The 23,884-nt window shown below is 34.6% G+C and overlaps 1 protein-coding gene across 1 annotated transcript; it reads left to right on the top strand.

Moving 5' to 3' along the window:
* Positions 1 to 6,444: 6,444 nt before the first annotated feature.
* On the top strand, positions 6,445 to 10,165 carry LOC127786616 (O-fucosyltransferase 20-like). Its single transcript, XM_052314122.1, has 6 exons — positions 6,445 to 7,078; positions 7,414 to 7,582; positions 8,121 to 8,210; positions 8,341 to 8,624; positions 8,736 to 8,994; positions 9,354 to 10,165. The coding sequence occupies exons 1-6, from the start codon at positions 6,516 to 6,518 to the stop codon at positions 9,588 to 9,590; spliced, it is 1,602 nt and encodes a 533-aa protein (XP_052170082.1). The 5' UTR covers positions 6,445 to 6,515; the 3' UTR covers positions 9,591 to 10,165.
* The last annotated feature ends 13,719 nt before the right edge of the window (positions 10,166 to 23,884 follow it).

The raw sequence follows: 23,884 nt of genomic DNA, 5'->3' as shown, positions 1-23,884 counted from the left end.
CGCCGCTCGCCACCTGCTGCATCCTTGCCTAGCCACCTCGCCTCTCGCGGCCTGGCAAGACATCAACTGTCGGGCAGGCGAGGTAGCGGCGAAGGCAAGGCAACGAGCGGTGGTGGGCGGCGCTGAAGGGGGAGGAGAAGAGAGAGAGAGAGAGAGAGAGAAAGAGGGGATGGAGGAGAGAGGGGAGAGAAAGGGGTAAAATAGTCATTGAGATAAGAGAGAAATGGACAAAATAGTCTTTTCAAGTTACCTATAAAACCACCTGTAAAAGACCTTCTATACAAATAGCATAATCCTAAATAGACACCCTTTATTTGTTAATATTATTATTTAATACAAGATTACCTTGGTTGTGTTGTGAAACAATTCCTAAGTGATTTTAACTAAGGTAGTGTTTGTTAACCAAAATATGGGTCAGAAAAAGTAGAATATAGAAAATATTTTAGACAAAAATATTTTTTATTATATTTGTTAAATTTATCTAAAATTCCACTAGTTTGAGATTTTGCAAACAAATTTATCCCTCCCTTCTTAGAGAAATTTATTTGGGATTATACAAATAAGAGAAAATGACTTATATGTCATCGTCTCATAAAACCCTCACCCTTGTTCATATTCTTGTTTTTTATAACACCCCGCTCTCCTAGGGCATTAGATAACTTGAGACTTCAAAGATACATTTTTTTTTTTCCAACAGAAACTCAACATATAAATCATTCCCCGACAATCTCAACACATCTTCTCAATACATCAACTTAGAATCATTAATAAACTAAAACAGGTAAATCACCTCAAATGCAGAAGCTAGATCAAAACCTCAATAGAACGTAATCGAAACCACTTTATTCATAACACAAAACCGAACCAATGTTTAACATGATATCGTCAAAAGGTAAAACATAATTGACAACGACATACTATAAACTATCCACTGATCGTCGTCACTCATCGGCAATCCCTTTTCCTTTCGCATCGCTGTCTTTACCTGGAACGTTTGAATATTCCAGAGACATAGTCCATATTAGATGATGAATCATCTAAGTGAGAGTTCAAAACACGTTTTCATGAATGTATGCAAGATATGAACAAACCGACACAACCCAACAAGCCTTAGCTCAAGAAAATCCCACATAGTGCTTAACCTAACCACGGGGAAGGAGCAATCTCTCTAAAGGCAACATCACCATACCGACACATTAACACAACACGGTCCTAACTTAAAAGGGACAAGGTCAACGCATCTCCCCAACACCTCGGGAACAATCGTTATCACTCCCGGCCTAAGAGAGTCACATCAACGCAGGAACCCGGCTCACCACAATCACGTCAGAGATTACGTTCCCACTCAAAAGCATCTAGAAACCACTACCCAATCCCAACTCAAATTCCATATGGACCACCAGTCATCCTAGTGCAACTTCCTTGGCCATACGGCCCGGCACGGTAACCAATGCGATTATCCTGGCATGCACACCGGCACAAGATACCCTTAAACATTATTCCGGCAATACCCTTGGAGAATTACGATTACATTATCCAGACATCCCAGGCTGACATTCCATATGAATAATACAAAACGCATGACAATGCCACATATCACAACTCAATGCATCATATAAATAACATTTTATAAAATACAATACACATGTACAAAACATTTAGGGACGAACCTCTCTCATGAAACCAACCGTCTCTGGTTACCATTTGCATGCAATAAAATCATTTTGCATGAAATCATAACATATTTAGGTAGCACAAATACCAAATTTTAGGGTAGAAACACCCACAATAAATCAAGTTTTGGGGGCGAATACTCAGCTCGAACGTATTTGGAATGCCTCGATCATCGTGCATGACCTCGATTTGTGTGTCACACCTCAAATACCCATACTTATACTCAACCTCAAGCCACGGTACTCCCTAGAGATCATATTTATTTAAAGGAACATCAAAATTCATTTTTTCTTAATTTTTCATAATTTCCTTTATTTTTCTCTTAGTTTTCACCTTGATAATTCTAAAATAATTATCTCCTCAATCATTTTTCTTAAATTTTTCAACATGATAATTCCTAAAATAATTTAACAAAAATATACAAAGAAAATTTCGTATTTACCCATGTCCCACGCGCCCAGCGCTTGTCTACGCGTGAAAGGTAGCACGTGCAAGCCACGCGTCAATCGTCTTCCTCAAATTCGACCCCCAGTGACTACTTCGATGATCAATCTGATTCCACCCCCTTAAAGCCCTCGCTTAGTCAATCCCAGTGGCACCTTTGGATGCCTGAAATGTCACCGGAAAAAGTCCCAAATGGCCGGTTGCAGGTCTGGTCTTGGCATCCGCCTCGCATCTCCGGCGAGCTTCGAAACTTAATGAAAATCCTCCCAAAAGCTCTAGAATTCTTCCCCTTGATGCAATGACACACCTAAACGCGACCAATTTGATGCAAAAATGTTGAAACTCTCAACCCCTTTTTATAGCAAAAAATTGACCATCTTTCGACTAATCACCGGCCAAGACTTGGCCCCCAAGCCTCTAAGCGTCGTATACAACCTTCCCTAGCCCTCCATCGGTCGTCCCATCACTATAAATAGCCTCCACGTGCAGTGGCAGTGCGACGGTCATTTTCTTGCAGCGTTCACACTGCGGTTTGGTTAATTACACTTTGGCCCTCTAGTTTTTTCCAATTTCGATTTGCCCCTATCCTTGAGGCCCCTGATTTTTCTAACGATACCACTAAGGCCTACAAGTTTTGTACTCTTTATTTCATCCTTGAAATTTTTGAAAAACTATCATTTTGACCTCTTTCGAACAGAATTAGTAAATTATACTTTGGCCCAGTTGATCGTTTTAACCCTAAATCCCTTCATTTCAACCTGAAATCGCTTGAGGGTTGTTTCATATATAAAATCTAAGTTCTCATAACACTCTGTTGACTTTTCAGATGTTTTTTACGTTGATTCGATTTTTCAATCTGATCTATAGCTGTACCGAAAATCGTTCTCAATCTAATTTCTTTTGATACCTAAAATCATGCCTTGATTCACTTGTCAGTACTATTCTATTTTCCTTAAATATCTAGAGTTCGAGGTACTCCTTCGGTTGATTTGGTTTCTTAAAACTGTGATAGTATACCCTAATAGCCTTATTCTTTCGAAAATTTTACTTATGTCTTTCGTAAAATTCCATTTATAACCTCAAGCATTTCTCGGATATTACATCTTCCTTTCTTTTCTTTTCTTTTCTTTTTTCATTTTTCTATTTTGTCTGTCGTTGTTGCCTCCGTTATGGCCAACTTTGCCTACCATCGTTGCCTCTGCACAAACGTGGCTTACTTTGCTTACCATTATCGCCTTTGCTTCAGCCTGTTTTGTCTGTCTATCATTGTCACCTCTATTATAGCTTGTTTTGTCTATCGTCGTTGTCTTTGTTGTAAACAATTTTGAATAAATTTGGAAATAGAGATATTTTGATTAAAAATTTTTATCTTAGTATTTTTTATACGTATTTTAACAAATATATGAAATGAAAAAAATATAATTTTTAATATATTTTAAAAAATTTAACAAACAGTCTGATAAAAATCTTAAAATATTTTCTAATCTTATTTTGATATTTTATATCTTAGTTTAAAATTTATTTTAATTTTATTTTAATATAATTTTATTTTATTTATTTTAACCAACATTATCTAAATAAATTATGTATATATAATATTTTTTTATTATTTATATATATTTTTATATAAAATTATTATCTTACTTGCGTAAAATAATCATTTGGGGGCGATGGGCCCACAGACCACCTCCTGTTAGTCCAATATCAAATCTCTATTTTTATAATCTCATCTCTTCCTATTAGTTCTTAACTTTGCAGTTGGCGGCGTAACATGTGCTAGTTTGATCAGATTCGAAAAAAATAAACTGATATTTGTAAGTAAGCGAGTTCACAAACGTTATTGTCCCACTTCCATTTTATAGAGTTGCGCCAACTGGGTGCCAGCCCTGTGGACGGACTAGCATGTCGTGACAATGACAGGCTCTTGTAATACGCGTATATATACAGTGATGTTTGAAAATTAAAAATAAATAAAATGAAATAGATTTACATTATTTGAAAATACACTATCTTTATTATATTTTAATTAATATTATTATCTAGATATAATAATAAATTTTATATATTAAAAAATGGTCTTCAAATCGATACATTCTCACGAGAAATAACATTGCCAAAGAATGCAAGATAGGAATCTTTCTACAATGTCAGATAGGTTAACAGACAGACTTATAGAATAGAGATTAAAACATTAAAATATCTTCACTCACATTATATTAAAAAAATTGTAATGTAATGTAGGTAAAGACATTTTAGTCTTTTTGCCTCTATTCGTCTGTCTCTTAAGAATTTTTCTGCAAGATAGTGTCATGAATCTTCAAATTTATGAAAAATCTCACAAGACTATTGACAATTTTCTTGATAGTCTCCCAAAAATCATTGAGAATTCTTGTTGGACAATTTTTCGGGTTTTGAGATATTTTTCTCTTTATAAACTTTAGGTTTTGTCTTCTTTAGGCCTTTTTGAATCTTTATGTCTTAATTTATGATACATCAATTAATATTAGTATTATTTATATATGTATATATAGCAATGATGTTAGGGTAATAAATTTATTTAATTATTTATGAAAATGAATTGTTTTGAGATAATTTTTAAAAATTAAGATGACTGTACCGTTAGATGAAATTTATTCAATTTACCAAAATGAACGTAAGTACAACCGGAGCAGCGGAAAGTTTCTGGTGGAAGCTGAGCAAGCACAGGACAGGCTGTCACACGTTAAGGACGTGGAATAACGGCTAGTCAAATTAATATTTATTTCTCTTCGCTTGCAGTGCTTCCCAGAATATTGTTACTGTGGTTTGACCAATTTGCCCCTCCATGAAAAAAAAAAGAAAATGTTCATTAATGCCTTGATTTTTTAAGATAAATTATAGTCAATGATTTAATAAAATAAAAATATTCATGACATTTTAAAATTAATATTTAATATTTTTTTTAATTTTACAACTATAATTATATTTTTTCTATCATTATTAATATGACAAAAATGTTCTTCTACTTTTCTATCATTCTCTATCCATTATCTTCTTTTATTTAGGTAACGTTTATTAAAATAAATAAAATAATATTATATTAAATTAAAATTAAAATACTTTTCGTATCAAAATATGGAATGATCGAAATAAGATTATAAAATATTTTAATATTTATATCAGATTATTTGTTTTTTTTTTAAATATACTAAGAATAACGTTTTTATAAGATAGAGCATGTAAGTCATTTTTTTTATCTGTAAAATTTTAAATAAGAAGTCATATGATTTTCTTTTTCAGTAAATCACTAAAATTAGCAAACACAATAAAAAGTATTTTTGTATATAATATTTTTCATATTTTATTTTTTTCAATTCATATTTTATTTAACAAATACTACCTTAGTGAATTGGTTAAGATTGGACGATTTGTCTATTTTTTTATTTAATAATAATTTAATTATGATCAAACAAAAGAGAGATCGATAAATAATCAGATTTTGGATAATTGGAGAGAAAAAATTGAGAGTATTTTTATTATATTAAAATTTTATTATACACCATTTTTAAATTTTATTTTCAAATGTTTTAAAAATGACAAATTTCAAAAGTAATGTTTGGTTGACTATAAATAAATACAAGAGTCGTTCGACAAGACCTAACGGGCTTATCGAGCAGTTTACAGAAAGGGAGCAAAAAGACAATTTTGCCCCGACCACTACTGCTCGCTCATCTCCCTTCCATGGTTGTCGCCTCGCTACCTCGCCCTTGTCGCCTTGTTGCCCTTGCCTCGTCTCTGTCGCCACGCCACGTCTCGCCTCACTGCATTTTCAAATATGCAGCGATGGTCGACGAGGCGAGGCGATGGATGATGGGCACGAGGTGAGGGCGATGGCCATGGAAGGGAGACAAGTGAGCAGAGAGAGAGCAGTAGTGGCCCACTTTATAAATTTACAAAATAAACAGGGCAAAATCGTTTTTTTATCCCCTTTAAGTAATCGGTAAGCCCATTAGGCACTCTAGACTTTTTTTTTAGGTGTTATATATCTTTTGGAAAAATGTTATTAATATATTTTTGTATATATTTTAAATTATATAAATATGTATTAATAATAAAAAAAATTATTATGAGATGCATAAAGGCGCGTTTGAGACGATGGGTAGTTGATGCATTAGAAACGGAAAGACGAGTAGACTTGTCCGCGTCATTAGCAAACGCGTAATGACGCCACTTCGCGTTCCCGCCGCCCAATAGCATGGTTTGGTCTCTGTGTCTCTTGAAACTTTCCGAGAAAGCCAAACCCAAAGCCAGGAAACTTGAAATAGCTTTGCCAATTGCCACCACCATAGTCAAGTCGTCGGCCTCTTGGCTTGGAAAAGCTTCGTGATAGTGCCTTTGTCTCTCTCTCTCTCTCTGCAATGGCGAAGTGGACGCAACAACAAGCTTACATCTCCGTTCCCTCTCAGATAATCACCTCTCTATCCTCTTCCTCTCTCCAGTCCCTGCTTCTCTCTCCTAAGAAGTCCTCCATGACCAAGCGTAGTTTCCTCAAGAACCCTAGGTTTTGGCTCTTCTCTCTCTTTCTCTGCGCCTTTCTCGGGATGCTCATGCTGTGGCCCAAACTCGATCTTGTTGCCCCGTGTTCGGCCTCGTCAAATGGCTTTTCGAGTTCGCAGCTTGCCGTTGCGGCAAAGAGTGAAAACCATGTCGTTGAGGAACGAGAAGAAGAACAGGAGGAGAGTGAGTTCTGGGAGCAGCCGGATGGGTTGGGGTACAGGCCGTGTTTGGATTTCAGCAAGGAGTACAGAAAATGGAGCGGCGAGATTGTGAAGGATAGAACGCGGTATCTGATGGTGGTGGTCTCGGGCGGGATGAACCAGCAGAGGAATCAGATTGTTGACGCTGTGGTGATCGCCAGAATTCTTGGGGCTGCTCTGGTTGTTCCCGTCTTGCAAGTCAACGTCGTTTGGGGCGATGAAAGGTTTGCACAATCTTTGATTTTTTTTTTTTTTTTTTTTTTTTTTGGGGGGGGGGGGGGGGATTAGAAGAAACAAGTGACCCAAAACAATGAATTACATGGTTGCCGGATGGACAGAGCTATCTATAGAAAAAGCTATGCAAATGATAAACCTATAGAAGAGAAGAATATAATCAAGAGTTAAACTCAAAAAAAATCCTAATGCCGGATTTTCCCATTTCAAATTGACATGATGCTTTAATATTTTCTTTGTTTTGCTGCTCTTGGTATTGAAAATTATGAAAAATTTTGGAGGCTTACTGTTTATTGTTTCTGCTTTTGTTCCCCATTTTTTGCAGTGAATTTTCAGATATATTTGATTTGGATCACTTCAAGAAAGTGCTTGCCGATGATGTGCGCATAGTTTCATCACTGCCATCCACACACTTGATGTCAAGGCCGGTAGAGGAGAAACGGGTGCCATTCAATGTCACCCCTCAATGGATTCGAGCTCATTACCTTAGACGGGTATGAAACATTGCCTTATAAGTGTTTGATCACTTCTGAATTCTAGATAAGCAATACAGTGCTTAATTTCTTTTAGTGTATAATAAACAAAGGCAAAGTTCCTGTGATTGTATTTTGCAAGGCTGGAATTTGGTTTAGTGTTTATATGTCTGTTTAATTGTTATAGTACCAAATAAATAGGGCAGAAAGAACTTGGAAGTTCAAATTGTTCAGATGGGGGTTTAGCTCATTTTAAGCTCAATCAATCCTTTATATATTTTGGACTAATAATTTGGTTGAAGGATCTTATTTTCACTTGTGTGCACTGCCACACACAGTAGGCCTTTTTCTTTTAATTTATTACTTGCTGTCATAAGGCTATGAAAAAACTACTGATTGTTTTGAAATATTTTGGAAGTATATGCCCAACGGTGGTCGATTCCACCTATCTGGATAGTGGGGTCAAGGCTTGTGATTGTTATTGTTGTATATGCCCAGCTGGGTAGTCTGACTAGTGTCATGATGAATCTTGCTGATGCTATTTCTGTTGGTTCTGCAGCTTAGGAGAGACGGGGTTCTGCTCTTACGTGGTTTGGATTCAAGACTTTCTAAAGATCTCCCATCTGATCTTCAGAAGCTTAGGTGCAAGGTATATTTGTCCCTTCATTCATGAGCCCTAATTGCTTTTAATTTTTAATCACACCTTTATCTATAAAGGTTGTTGCTCTTTATTTGATTCCTTAATTAGTATGCTGACTACAAGCTTTTTTTGATCATAGGTTGCGTTTCAGGCACTGAGGTTTGCCCCACCAATCTTAGACTTTGGTAACAAGCTCACGGAGAGGATGCGGAGCAAAGGTCCTTATGTTGCTCTTCATCTACGAATGGAGAAGGATGTGTGGGTGAGGACGGGTTGTGTTCCCGGTTTGAGTCACAAGTATGATGAGATGGTAATGAATGAGAGGAAGCTACGGCCTGAACTCTTAACTTCAAAATCAAACATGAGTTACCATGATAGAAAGCTCGCAGGGCTCTGCCCCTTGAATGCACAAGAAGTTACAAGGTAAGCTTCATAACCAAATACTCCTACATTTTGCTGCTGTTCTTATTGCCTCTTTCTCAACTAATTCTTGTAATGTGTAGTAATTAAGATGGTATTCACTTTATTGTATAGACTGCTTAAGGCCTTGGGAGCTCCGAAGAGCTCAAGAATATACTGGGCTGGTGGTAAACCATTGGGAGGGAAAGAAGCCTTGCTACCGCTAATGACTGAATTTCCTCATTTGTACAACAAGGAAGATCTTGCCTTGCCCGGGGAACTCGAGCCATTTGCAAACAAAGCTTCCTTTATGGCTGCCCTTGACTTCATCGTAGCCGAGAACAGTGATGTTTTCATGCCGTCTCATGGTGGAAACATGGGCCATGCAATCCAGGTATTGCAGCTGTTGCCATCATTATTTCAATTGCATCTTGTTGGTAATGATAGCTAGCAAAATGGCAGCTGAGCATGACAAATTCCCAGTGATGCCAAACCGCATGTTTTATGGGCATTAATTTCAATTTGAATATAGCTTTACAGAAGAAGCTAAAACCGTAAATGGAAATGATCTGCTAGCTAGAGTTTATATAACCGACAACACATGGTGGGATGAAGTCATGATCTGTTGTTTTGTTAGTTTAGATTATAGTTTGCCTATAACGTTGCTTTGTCCATATTGTTGGCTTTGATTAGGATAGATGGATAACGGCCTGAGCAACTGTTGTAACGGCTTGATCTCTGTTGTCAATGCAGGGACATCGAGCCTACGCTGGGCACAAGAAGTACATAACCCCGAACAAAAGACAGATGCTCCCATACTTCATGAGTGATTCTCTCCCGGAATCAGAGTTCAACCAGATTATAAGGGACTTGCACCGGGAAGCCTTTGGGCAGCCGGATCTCAGGACCAGCAAAGCTGGAAGGGATGTTACCAAGTTTCCCATCCCTGAATGTATGTGCAATGATCGGAATAGACGGAATACCTCATGATTCAACTCCGATGGTCTTCCCTTTGGATGAGATGATGTTAGAACAGCTTTCCATGAGGAAACCAGTTCGAGGTTGAGCTTGAGCTTGTTCTTGTTGAGAGCAGAAAGTCCTCCTATCTCTGGAAATGCTTCCGGGGCCGGAGCCAGTTTTGCAGGTTTAGACTCCATCATATACCCTGTGCAAGTGAAAATTATTTTATAGATTCATTTATTGGTTCTTTAGATGGGGAGGGAGGGGGATTCTGGACAGGAATTTTAGAGATTGTTTCCATGTTTTTGATTCATTCTTTATAATGCTGAGCAGCCAAAAAAATTCAGTTGGTATATATACACATGCAAATGCAAGTGTAAATATTTTCCTCTTATGAATTTCTACTTTTTGGAGCGTTGTTATCTCCATTCTCAATTGGTTTGGGTTGCTTTAATTTCCACACATCCTTGTAAATCTGATAGAATTTGATTTTTTCTATGTTTAAACTCATTCTTTGCACTGTTGTTGTGCTGTGAGATGAGACCCAATTAAATGTGTAGATGCAAACTGAACTTTAAGAGTATTCTCATCTCTATTCTTCTTGACATTCTTTTGCATGGCTTTTCTACTGCAACTTTGCATAGACGAACTAATTTAATTAGGCAGTGTTTCTTAAAATAAGTAAGATGAGATTAGAATATTTTTTGAATTAAGATATGAAATTGTCAAAATAAGATTGAAAAATATTTCAAGATTTCTATCAAATTGTTTGTTAAATTTTTTAAAATACAATAGATGACTTATGTGTTATTTTTTTTTATTTTTAAATTCTCATATAAATTTATTTCTCTCTAGATAAAAGATAAATTTATTTAAATAATTTTAAATAAGAAATCATGAGTTCTTTTTAATAGATTACTATTTAAATTTAATAAATAAAGTGAAAAATATTTTTATTTGAAATAGTTTTTATATTTTATTTTTTTAATTCATATTTTGATTAATAAATATTATCTTAATATAAAAAAACACGCAATTGATTGTGGACGTGGTTTCAGATAAAAGTAAAATAATTATTTTTATTTTATTTTGAAGTTTTAAAAATTAAAAAAATAAATTTGTATAAGATTGACCTCATTTCATGAAATTAGCTTACTAATCACAGCTTACTAATAAGTTACCAAAGTATTTAGATAAAATAGCTTACTTATTGAAGAAATTTTTTGAATAACATTTTATCACGAGCGCCTTCACTTATTGATTGCACAGTGCGATGAAGAAGGTAAATCCAGAAAACTTAATGGCTCTTGATTTCGATCCCGGCAGTATGCAAACGTGACAGCGTGGCACCAAACAGAAGTCGCCAAAATCATCAGCCTATGCCCTTGGGGGTTTAGTGAAGGTTTAGTAAAGGAAAATTTGATATTTATTTGATTAGTATCAACTTATTTTGCGTTACTTTTTTTATCAGATAAAGACAAAAAAAAGTTATAAGATACTAGCTTTAAGACATGTTTGATTATAATTTTATTTTTAATTTTTTATTATTGTTACTAAAATTTTGATACAATACAAAAAATGAGAATTAAACTTGCACTCAAAGTTCATAGGAAGTAAATTATCGAAAAATCTCAAGTTATAAGCTGTAAATTATCAAAAAATCTCAAGTTATGAGTTGTTCATGACATATAAAATAGGCAAAAAATACGAAATTTAAGTTACAAAAGAACTTAAATTTAAAGTTCTTTTGACTAAAACTTTATTTAAGCTATATTACCTTCTAATGCGAGCCATTTTTCTTTTTAAAATTTGAATAGTAAAGAATAATTTTCACATCTAATATGTTAAGAAAGTGTATAATTACTTTCTTAAATTTTGTGAAAATCATATTTTTACCCAGAGATGGAAAAAATTATTTTCATCTAATAAAAATATGAACCAAATTTTTGTCTGGATAAATTTATCCTTAAAACAATAATAAATTTGCAATTACGACGCTTTGAATTTTTGGTATTATGTTATTTTGGTATATATTTATTTAAATGTGATATTTTGAATTATTAATACTTAATTAATATTTATTATGCATATGAAATTTCAATTTTATGTTAGAATAGTATCATTGGGAACACATTAACGTTGTTTTTCCGAAATTTTAGTTCATATTTTCTTATCAATGTTACTATCCATAAATGAGATTGTTGGAATCACATTTCTCAGAATTTAATCAATGATAAAAGCACAAAATGCTACCTAACTATTGAATACCATAAGTAATTAATAAAGCATTTGAGAAGTAAAAATACATTTATACGTTGAGAAAGAATAATTCATATTGTCAAATCGTGATTTCAAAAAATTAGTGGTCAGTATGATTTGATAATTTTAAAAATTGCCCAAAATAGTTTTGTTATTGCCAAGATATAATAATAAATTTATTTGATGGGAGACATTGTCATCAAGTCGTCGAAATATGCAATGAATAAAACAATCAAAGGGCACAAGAGGGTTCTTACGCAAATATTTCGATACTTAAATCAGACACTGAGAATGAGAAAAACCAAATAACAATATTTACACTAGTATCAGAGATGTACCTTTTCTAAAATGAATATCTGCCTATTTATAGACAAGCATGAATTAATCTAAAGTAGACTAGGATTAGAATTCTTATAGATAACGTTTATCTTGATTATTCTCAATCTAGTTGGAATTAAGATTGTTATGAATTATGTTTATTTTTCCTTTTTAGGGATATAATTTCTTATGGATTAATCATTTATCATTTTTCCCGAAAATATTTTCGAATATTGGAGTTATTTAGTTTACACGTTGTGTGGAACCCCCCACATTTAGGGAATATTTTGGTGACAATGTTTCCCGGGGGAGCAAGGAAACTCCCCCACAGAGCTGTGTGCATGCTTACCTATAGGCTCATTGGGCAGGGCATTTTCCATTGGGCCCTGAGATGCTACCCGCAACTCCTTCTGTTAGGTTAAGGGATTATCCCCCGCGGCCTTTTCTGTTGGGTTGTGGGGTTACCTCTCGCGACTTCTTCTGTTGGGCTACCCCCACAGCTTTTTCTGTTGGGCCGAAGGATTACCCCCATGGATTCTTCTGCCTAGCCGTAGGAGGTGCACCCGACAACTTTTTTTGCTAGGCCATAGGTTACCTCTTGCAACTTCTTCTGCTTGGCCGTGGGGAACCTCTCGATGCTTCTTTTGCTAGGCTATAGGGTTACCCTCATGGATTTTTTTGCTTGGTTACGGGGTTACCCCTCACAGCTTCTTCTACTTGGCCACGGGGTACCCCCGTTGCTTTTTCTACTAGGCTGTAGGGTGTTCCTCGCAGCTTTTTCTATTGGGCAGCAGGGTTACGCCTCCCACCCCGACTTCTTTTGCTAAGCTGCTAGGTGCCCCCCGCAGCCACTTTATCTGGGCTATGGACCCTCGTAACTGCCTTAGCTAGACCGTAAGGGCACCATCGCGACCGTCTAAGTTGGGTTAGCCTATTTGTTAATTTTTATGTTACATCATGTCATATCAATTGCTTCCGACTCTTTCATTTGGGATTCTCTAATGGAAGAGTATACTGTGTTATGGACATTTTTACTTTTGTTGCATTAAGCGTTTCAAGCTTTAAGGTTGTTTTTTCTTGTCTTAAGCTTTTATGCTTTCGCACTTTAGTTCTTTAAATAATATGCCTTAGATCACTCTCGTGCATTCCCTGCTTCAATATGTTAGGTTCAAATAGCAATGATACCAACACCAAGAGGGGGGTGAATTGAGTTGTTTTAAAATTTTGATTGAACTTGAAAATCCTTTGATGAAAAAAGAGATTTTAGTGAAAGTGAGGATTAATGAAATGTTTGGAACAATAAATGAAACAAAGAACATAAGCAAATAAAAGGCACAACGATATATAGTGATTCAACTTAAACCAAGTCTAATCCACTACCTTAGCTCATCACTGATGATTTTTCAATCAATCCACTAAAAACCTTCTATCTCTCCGGATAGGCCCTCTAGCAACAAGCTAAGAAGATACAATCTCTTGCTTAACCAAATAAACCCTCTAGCACTAAGGTAGGTATTTCAATCCCTTACTTCAATAAACAAGTCATCTAGCACAACAAGCTAGGAAGTTTACAAAGTAGTACAAGATAAGAGAGGATCTAAGAGTTATCGCTCTTAGTTACAAATTTTCTCAATAATACAACAAGGCTTGAAGATAAATTTACAAAGATAAGCACAAAGTCTTTTGAAGAGAAATAAAATCACTAATGAAACACACAATAGAGTAAGCACTTGGAAGCTTATAATGTAATCTCTTGGGATGTTTAGATTCATCCATTTGATCTCCATTTATAGTGCATCTCGAGCCCATTCAAAAATATAGCCGTTGGAGAGTTGAATAGAGGAGAATCTAGCCGTTGGAAGCTGTCTGCGACATAAACTGTCGACATTTGATGAAAAACTATTGACAGTATTTAAGAACTGTCAATATTTTTTATGCAAGAGTTGTTTACATTTAGATACAGAGAGCAAGATTTGAAACTGTCTACATTTTAACATAAATTGTCGACAATTTTATGAACTGTCGACATCTTGAAACAAACTGTCGACAGTTTGTCCAAATAAAAAATCATTGAAATTCAGATGCTATAAAATTAACTTTGCTTGATGATACAATCCACAACATGTATACATAACAACTTATTTATATGTCTCCTCATTTTGTTTTATTTATATTTTACCTTCTATTTACTTTAATACATAAATGTAAATAAGAAAGTACTCCTTATTTGAATTCAATAAAAATATCTAAAAAATTAAAAATCAAAACAATAAGAAAGTAGAATTTTCATTTTAGCAAATTCAGGATTTAACAATTTCATCACTCCCAAAATACATACCTTTTATTTCTTGAAAAAATTATTAAAAATAATTTTAATAACAATGAATATTAGATATCAAAATACCGGGAGATAATTTTTCAAAATGAAAATATTTTCATATATGTTTTCTTATAATGTACTAATTTTCCAGACTTAGAAAAAATTATAAATAATTTGATTTTCATTTTCGCATAGGTACTTGAAATTGATTTTTGTTGAAAACTATAAACTTGACTCATGACTTGGGGATCAAAACCAACAAAACCAAATGTTGTTTTTCATCATCAAAATTAATCACAAGAATATAAAACATCACAATAAACTCTTGTAATTTGTGATCTATACATATTCTCCTCGGGTCTTGCCAACCACATAGGTTGGCATTAAGATGGAAGGACTGTTAGTGTATGTCCTACAGTTTAAGTATTAAGTTGTACTTGATACATTAAGATATGATATATTTGTTGATTAATATATCTAGTTGTTTCATATTCATGTTATCTATTGGCAAGTTTTGTCTTTTGTATTATTTATTCATTCAGTAATTACTTAAATACAAGATGTCTAAAGACAAAGTCCCTAGGTTTACTTTGTGTAGAAATGAATTGAGGTGTGACTTCAATTGTAAGGTCTTTGATACACTTAAGAGTATAACCTTAAACATGTCCTTAGTTAAAAGTGTCATTGAGATGAGACATCAATGACACAAAGAGACCGGTGTGTGTTATGTTGTTACTATTAGGAAAGGTACTAGTTGATCTTATAGACTACAGGTATGGGATACCTAAGCTAATACACGGATGCTTGTTGGTGAGTACAATTTCACTGGATAGTGACTTGATCAAAAGGATTCCTTATAGATCTTCCAAGAGTGTCTAAGCAAACCTTTAGTGGCGGTTGTGCACGTGATCCTACTTGAGGTCACCACCGTGTCTTGCATGTTTATTCATATGCTTTGACACTGTTAAGGAAGTATCTCAATGAGGGGTGTGAGTACAACAATGATTGGGTATGCCATGAAGCATGTGAAGGTTGTGTGTGAGCTAAGACAGAATTCATTGACCCCTAATTCGGGGAGATATGTCTCATGGGCCCTCTGGGAAAAATATAGCTTGTAAGTATATGGCCATAAGAGGATAGAGATCCTATGAAACTATACTTTCTCAGAACCGAAGAAATATTATAATCAGGCACTGAATGGGGATTGACGCACAATCCATGTCCCTACTTGATTGAGACACTTTAAACCGATGAAGGGATTGAATTCCATGAGAAAACCATCACTAAAAGATAGTGATCATAAATTGATCCTTCTACTAATTGGGAGTCATGATGGATTGCTAAACTCCACTCATGGTCTATGGCTTTATTCAATAAAGTCATGGCTAACATATGTAGAAGCATAATGGGTCACACGCAATATGGGTTTGCAATTACAAGGTAATGGCGGGCTCGATTGGGATTGAAAAATCCTAACGTGGAGCTATAATTCTTAAATATTAATAGTTAATCTTAAATATTAATAGTTAATATTTTAATTAAGTTTGTCATAATTCATTTGAAACCCTAGTTGGACTAGGCTACTCAAATTAAGGGCTTGGGTCTTTTAATTAAGTTTATCATAATTCACCTAAAACCCTAGTTGGACTAGGCTACCCAAATTAAGGGCTTGGGTCTTAGTGGATTGTTATTTAATTAATATATAGGCTTATTTATGAAACTAACCTAAGGACATTGGGTGGATTAAGGAGCTTAATGTGTTATTTTAAAGTGTTTAAAACTAAGGCCCAATGGGTTGTTTTAAAGTGTTTAAAACATAAAACTTAAGAAGGAGAATAAAAGGAAAAGTCCAATTCTATGTTTTAAAGGGTTTAAAACATGGGATTAAAATACGATGTAGCCCAAAACCTCAATTAGGGTTTTGTGCCTAAGGGTTATAAATAATCCTTATGTGGTTCATTTTGTAACGAATTGTGTGCCTCTCTTAACCATTAATGTCCTTTGACTTGCATGAGAGAAAGCTCATTTGCTGCCCTCTTGAGCTAGCACTCTTCCGTCCTTAGGGAAGTCGTCCCCTTCAAGGTTCTTGGATTGCAAGCTCGCATGGATACCGTAAGAGGCCGGACACTTGAACGCCTTCGTGATCACCCTTTTTTGGGATTCGATCTTCACGTCATGAGGTAATCCTTTGCCTTTTATCTATAATTTGTTTCCTTTGTTGAGATCCTTAAGGTATTTACAGTTAAAAAATTTTATTTTCTGTTGTGTTGTGATTCGTAAATACCTTCAAGGACAATGTTCAATAGCACCATACCTCGATTCTATAGATGAACTATAGTATAACAAATAATCATTTTGAATAAAATCCTTCTTGTCACGAACTCCTTAGTTTCAACATAGGGAAGGCTAGGCTCAAATCAATAATTGATGAGGATTTTGTAATCATTATGAGTGTGCTAATTAAGGTTGGAGTTAAGAACTCACACTTGGTCCTCCACCCGTTGTTAGTATTGGACATGTTTGTTATATGAAATATAGGTTTAGTTTACTGTAGCCAATTACCCTTATGGACTTTTAGGGAAGAGTTCTTAGGGCCAAACCGTTAAAGATGAATGAACTTTAGGCAAAGTGTCTCAACTTTTAGTCCTAGTTAGATCACTAGATTGCATTTAGGTGATGGCGTAAGTGAGGTTGGGATGAAGTATGGGCGTTATGTAATGTGTCTCCCTAGTCTGTTGTGGGCGACTTGTTCCATCATAGGACTTTCCATTGAGGGAGATTGCATTGCTGCTCCTCTATCTTTTGGCTTTGAGGAGTCATCGCACCAACTCCCTACTCCTTTATAAACATGGAACCGACGTATGCTTGTTCCCCTACTCTTTAGTTTTTTGCTGACAATAAACTTGCATTTTTACATTTTTTTTTGTCTTAATTCGATCTCATGCATTTTGCATTTTTTGACTTTAGGTTATGCTTGATCATTCATGCACATCTATCGCTTTGATTTTGGGTTATCCCATACCTTTTTTGTGCTTTTAACGTTTTCAACCTATAATCTAATTTCACGCATTCTACACCATTGACGCTAGGTTTTTCTTTTATCATTCTAGAGATCTTTGTGTTTTCTTTGATTTCTTGAATCGTTTTCATGCTTTTTACGCATTAGTTTTCAGATCATTCTAGCGCATTGGCATTTCAGTTTCTAAACCATTTTCTATGTTTTAATTCTCGAATTGTTCTTGCGCTTCGATTCTTTGACCATTCTTGTACTTTTATGCTTCAATTTTTAGATCGTTCTCCTAAGGTGAGTTATGTGGATTCCTTTACAAGCTTTTTGTTGTTTTACTTTTGTATACTTAGTTTTGACGATGAAAAATAATATTTTTTTTAATCTCTATGTCATGAATCAAGGTTGTGGTTTTCAACATAAATTAATTTCAATATCAAGTATTACTTTGTGAGAATGAAAACTAAATGAATTTCAAGTATCGAGATTTCAAAGTCATTTTTTCTAAGTCTGAAAAGTTAGCACCTTATAAGGAGACATATATGAAAATGTTTTCTTTTTAGAAACCTAACTCCCGGTATTTTAATAGCTAACATTCATTAGTGATAAAATTATTTTTAACGAATTTTTCAAAAAATAGAAAGTGTATATCTTTAAGGTGGTAAAATCGCAAAATCCTAAATTTGTACTAAAACCCAAATTCTACTTTCTTATTCTTATGGATTTTGATTTTCTAGATATTTTTATTGAATCCAAATAGGGGGTACTTTCTTATTTATATTTATGTATTAAAGTAAATGGAAGGTAAAATATAAATTAAACAAAATGAAGATGCCACGTATTTTAAGTGAGTTTAAAATACCCCATATATAATACCCTATATTTTCGTGAAGATACTACGTATTTTAAGTGAGTTTAAAATACCGAAAAATATGTTTGAAATAGAAATAAGTGACCAAATCAGTCGTAAGGAATGCCCTAGAGCTTAGATACCTGAGGACAAAGATATATTTTTTACGAGCGTCTCGATGCGAGATTTATAACGCTGAAAGAAATTAAATCAGAGACGGTTTTTCGGTTAAGCTAAGTTGTAGCCTAAAATAGCTGAATGATGGTAAGGGGTTTCGAGAAATCGTACATATCGAGTAATTTTGAGTTATTAAGTTTGAAATTTTAAGTATCTCGATAAATTTGATGTTTGAGGGTGTAATTGTAATTAGAGAATTATCCAACCGAAATAAGGATAAAATTAAGAGCCTATGTGGTAAAATATTAAAGTTGAGGACTTAAAATAAGGGCCAAAATGTTATTTAGGAGAAGTTGGGGGAATAAGCTTGGATTTCAAAAGTTAAATTCATTCTAGTTTTGGATTTCAAAAGCCATTCAATTATATCTTTGAGTCTTTAGAGTCCATGACTTAGATTGTGACAAGTGGCATAATGTGATTGGTTGAAGAAATCTGTAAATAGGCACCATGGGTTGTTTTCAAATCATTTCAAGCAAGTTTGAGAGTTGAGGCACTCTAAGAGGAGGAGCTTTCTCTAGAGAGAGAAGAGGAAGTTCGGCAAGAAGGCGAGAAGAAATCGAAAGAAAAGTCGAGGAGAACGAGCCTCGTCGGAGTTACGAGCCTTTACTGGAATTCGCCAAAATCAGTCAGAAAAAAGCGAGGTAAGTTCTTTTTTTTTTTAAATAATCCTATAGAGGGGGAAGATAGGGTCACGTAGGTTCAAACAGGTGTCGAATCGGAGTTAAAACGAGGGAGATATGGCCAAAATACGAAAACGACGCAATGCTGTCTGAATCTGATAGGCAGCGCGTGAGATACACGCGCCGGAAGTGGCTACGCGTGAAGGTGCATGGGCCACCTTCCCAGGGTGCGTGAGGGCGAGTGAAAGGTCCTTTTTCCATGAAATTTTTCAGTTATGCCCCTACTTAAATGCCCCTCAACCCTATGTAAAAATATTTGAGGTTAGGTTTATCAAAACGTGTGTTTTCTGCAGAAACCTAGGCCGTTTGCTGTGAAATTATACTATCCAAGAGATAAACCAACAAGGTGAGACTCCTATACTCCAAATCCTATTTTTTATTCTCTTATGAGAGACTTCTATTGTATGAGACGTGTTTCGTGAAGTTCTTATACGTAAACTCTTGTTATTCTCTTACGTGAAATCATGTTGCATATATGAAATGTATTTTTCTGAAAAATATATGCTATTGACTTTTTAACTGTTGCATTTATAAAATTTGTGTGGCCATACTGTTGTACCTATTTTTTGTTGGCCCAGGGCAAAAGTTGAATATCTCCCGAGAGGCACTATGGGTGCGCCATCGAGAAAGCTCTCGTGGGGAAGACGGTGAGCCTAAGGAACAACGGATGTGGTGCTTGCATGAGTGCTATGAGGTCGAGCCGAAATGACACGGTTAGGGACTTCCTGAGAAGCGCTATGCGTGCGCCATTGAGAAAGCTTCGTTGGAGGAGGCTAATGTGTTCATGAGGCACTTTGAAGTAGTTCTCGTTGTCTTCTCATACATTTTATACCCGATCATGCATTGATATAAACTGTTTTGGAGTTTCTCACTAGAAGATTCATCTTCTAATTGAACTATGTACCTGGAATATTCAAACGTTCCAGATTTGACAAGCAGCACAAAGGGAAAGAAGGTAGTGGAAGAATAAGCTTAATTTATTGTCTGTAGCAAGTTTAGAATATCTTTATTTATGTGTGAACCTATGTTTAAGGCGTTCAGTTATCACTTGCGAGAGATGATATCCATGTAATACATTTTGTAGATGTCTTGAACAATTTTATTTATGATAAATAAAGCATTATGATTGTGAACCATATCAGGTTCAATCTAGCTTCCGCATTTGAAATTTTAACACCTGTCTTAGCTATTCGATTATTGGGTTTGTTAAGTTAAGAATGTGAAAATTAGGGTTTTTGAGATATTGTGTGATGTATGATAGTGATTGTGACATGAAAAAATTTTATATTCCCGAAATCTTAAGTTATAACACGCTCAAGAAATTTGGGGTGTTACAGTTGGTATCAGAGCGAACCTAAGGAAAAGTTCGCATGTGGTTAGATGAGTAAAGTCACCATAAGTTTTGGGAATTAGGTTAGGATTTTTGAAATATTTAGTAGCATACTCTTGTTGCTTATTCAATTTGAATTGTGTCATGCCATGATAATTTAATAGATCGCCCTGTCTTCTTGCTAAATGGTGAATACAAGAAGGAACATGCGTGAGAGAGGCAATGGCGAAGAAAGCAACACCAACCCGCACCTAGGAGGTGGTGTGGAAGGTCAAAGAGATACACGAGCCAACCTCGATGAATGCCGAATTGATCTGATCGAGAGAATCCTAGAAGGCATGGCTGGGTAAATTTTGGAGTTATAGCCCGAGCAAAGAAGAGTAGATGCCTTGGAGAGGTATCTACGACAAAACCCGCCAGTGTTTCGAGGAAAATCGGCAGATGACCCCGCAATCAGTGAATACTGGAATATCATTTTGAGTGCCTTTGATTTTCTTTGGCACTTCCTTTCTTTATCTATAATGTATTTAGGAAATAAGAGAATCCTATTTTCTAGTTCTTTGAGAAAGAGGGGGATGTGATCGAGTTTCTTGAGGGTTCAATGTAATCTCAAAACTTCATTCTTATGCCTATCAACTAGGGACTAAATCGAACACTAATTTCTTTAAAGTTGATGGCATTGTCATTTGTGGGGCTATGTTGTAATACCCACAAATTTTGTACTTAGGTGTAACTTTTATTGGGGGTAAAAGTGTAAATTTTCAAAGTTATTGGGGACAAAAGTGTAATTTTTCAAAATTATGGGGACTAAGTATAATTTTTGAAACCTAAGGACTTGAGGGAAAGGGGCCAAATTGAAAAAGGGCAAAAGCTGAAGGACTAAAATGCAATAAGTAGTATGAACACACTGCAAGTTGCCAGCAACTGCACTGTGGTTACCGACAACAGATGTCAAATCAACGTTCGAGAAGGGGTTTAGGGCCATTATGGCGTAGGGTAAGGCCACCAATGCATGGGAGCCACTAGATTGGCCAGAAAAATAGCCAGAATCGACTATAAATAGAGGGTTGTTGGCCGAGGGTTTCATCAAAAATTTTAATGAAAAATCTGGGCATTTGGGGAAAAATTGAAGAAAATAGATAAGGGACTTTTGTTCTCCAAGTGAATGAGAGAATTTCTAGGCAGTTTGAGGAATTTTGGTGTAGTTTTGAAGGTGTTTCAAAGCCTCACTAGAAAATCGGGTACTCGCCTGAGTCGAGGATTAATCGGCCAAATCGAGGGGGTTTTGGCCAAATTTGTTGTCAAGGGGTCCATTATGTTTAGAAGAGAGAATAGAGTAAGAAAGAGGAAGAAAAACACGCAAAAACCAGTGGCTAGTAGCGAGAGGGCAATTGGAGAAGATGATCAGAGAAAGTGTGTAAAGGTAAGAAAAAAAGAAAAATAGAGAAAAAATGGCATATCATTATTTGTGTCATCCATGTTGACCATGGTGAGATAAAATGTTGCCTTAATAGCGTGACTTTCATTTTCCCTATGTGAGTTTTACTAGAATGATCGTAGAAGTATCCCATGCCGTGTGTGATTGCCGATATAACTATCAAGGGTTCTGTGCTGGGGCTAGAATGCTAACAAAAAGCTATCCTAAGGACTATGTTGATTCATGTCCATGCATCATGCACTCAAGAAAAATTATTTTCAAACCCTCATTTAGAAGATTCATCTTCTAATTTGGACTTTGTCCTTAGAATATTTAATGTTCCAAGTGAGACGAGCAGTGGGAAAGGAAAGAAGATTGATAAGATGTGATTGTACTGGAAGTCATGTAATAAGTCCTACACTCGTACTCGGATAAGTTGTGAGAATTTTGATAGGTGGCATATTACAACTATTATTATGTTAAATTTGTCTACCGGATAGTGTAATTTCTATGTTTATTGAGAACAATATTGTACTGTTTAATTTAATTTGCAATTACAATATTCATTTAGGTTTCGATTTTGCTTCCCCAAGTATTAAATTTACCATTCCTCAGTTTATCTCTTGAAATGCTAAATATCTAACTTATCTTGAAAACTAGATTTACCTAGATTTTAACGGTTCTAGGAAATATATACAATCCACCATAGTAATTTAAATGTTACAAATAATTTTTTCACACTTGAACACAAATAAGTAATTAAGAACAAATTATACAATACAATAATATTTAAATAAATAAATAAATTTGTAATCTCAAATGAAAAAGTTCAGATTTGTCGTAAAAGACTTGAAAAACTTTTCTCCTCTTGCCTTGTGACTCTTCGGTGGATGTACAATAATACTTCAAAAGTCTCGGATTGGTTGGGATGTTTTGCTTGAGAGTGTTTGAGAGCTTTTGGGTGATTTGGATATATAATGGAAGTACTTAGATGCTCAAAAATTGAATTTGGGGGGTATTTATAAGCATTTTAGCCACTAAAAAAATGGTTAATATGAAGTTTGAAATTGAAAAATGTTTAGGCTTTCTCAAACAATAAGAAAACATGTCTCATCTTTAATTCAAAATAAATTTATTTTTTGTATGAATAAAAGAAAACATGTCTAAAAATAATTCTTTTTTAATTCAAAATTTGAAAATTTAAATATAAACTTTTGAAACATAAATAATTAATAAAAGAAAACATGTCTAAAAACAATTCTCCTTTAATTCAAAATAAATTTACTTTTTATATGAGTAAAAAATATTTATATCATAAAAATATTTTTATTAATCATCAAAACTTAATTAATATGAGCAAGTTGGCTCAACATTCTCCCATTTTTTTATGATGACAAAAAACATGATTTATGAGGTGATTAATGCAATAAAATATTTTTTAGCTCCCCATTAGTTTTATACTATAAGCTCTCCCTTTCAAAAATACTAATAGCATAAAAATGTTTTAGATATAGCTTAATATATAAAATAATTTTTAAGAGTTTTAAAGACCAAACATGATTACCAAATCTGATTGCCTTAATTACACCTGCTTGATGTCTTATCTCTCAGATATACTATTTCCTCACATACACGAAAAAATATCATAATACATTTTTCTGCCCCATACAAAAATAATATGCAATCCACACTCTCATACATACAATTTCTCATCTCATAACATCTTATTCGTCTCCCCCTTTTTTTCATAATAAAAAAGACATTGTTAACGAAGAAAATAAAGATTTAAACAATACAGTCCATGAAATAAATTTATCAAGAATAATTCACATAAATAATATGATAAATAATGAACAAAGAGTACTGAAAATATAGATGCAATGTTAAGTATCAAAAACAATACGTCATATCTATCATGGAATTTCGTTCTAACCATTCCAACCATAGATCTATGATTACACAACAT

This window comes from Diospyros lotus, chromosome 12, assembly GCF_014633365.1.
Source record: "Diospyros lotus cultivar Yz01 chromosome 12, ASM1463336v1, whole genome shotgun sequence".
In the NCBI taxonomy this organism is placed as follows: domain Eukaryota; kingdom Viridiplantae; phylum Streptophyta; class Magnoliopsida; order Ericales; family Ebenaceae; genus Diospyros; species Diospyros lotus.
Note: the sequence above shows the minus strand (reverse complement) of the source record. Positions and strands in the feature narration are given on the sequence as shown.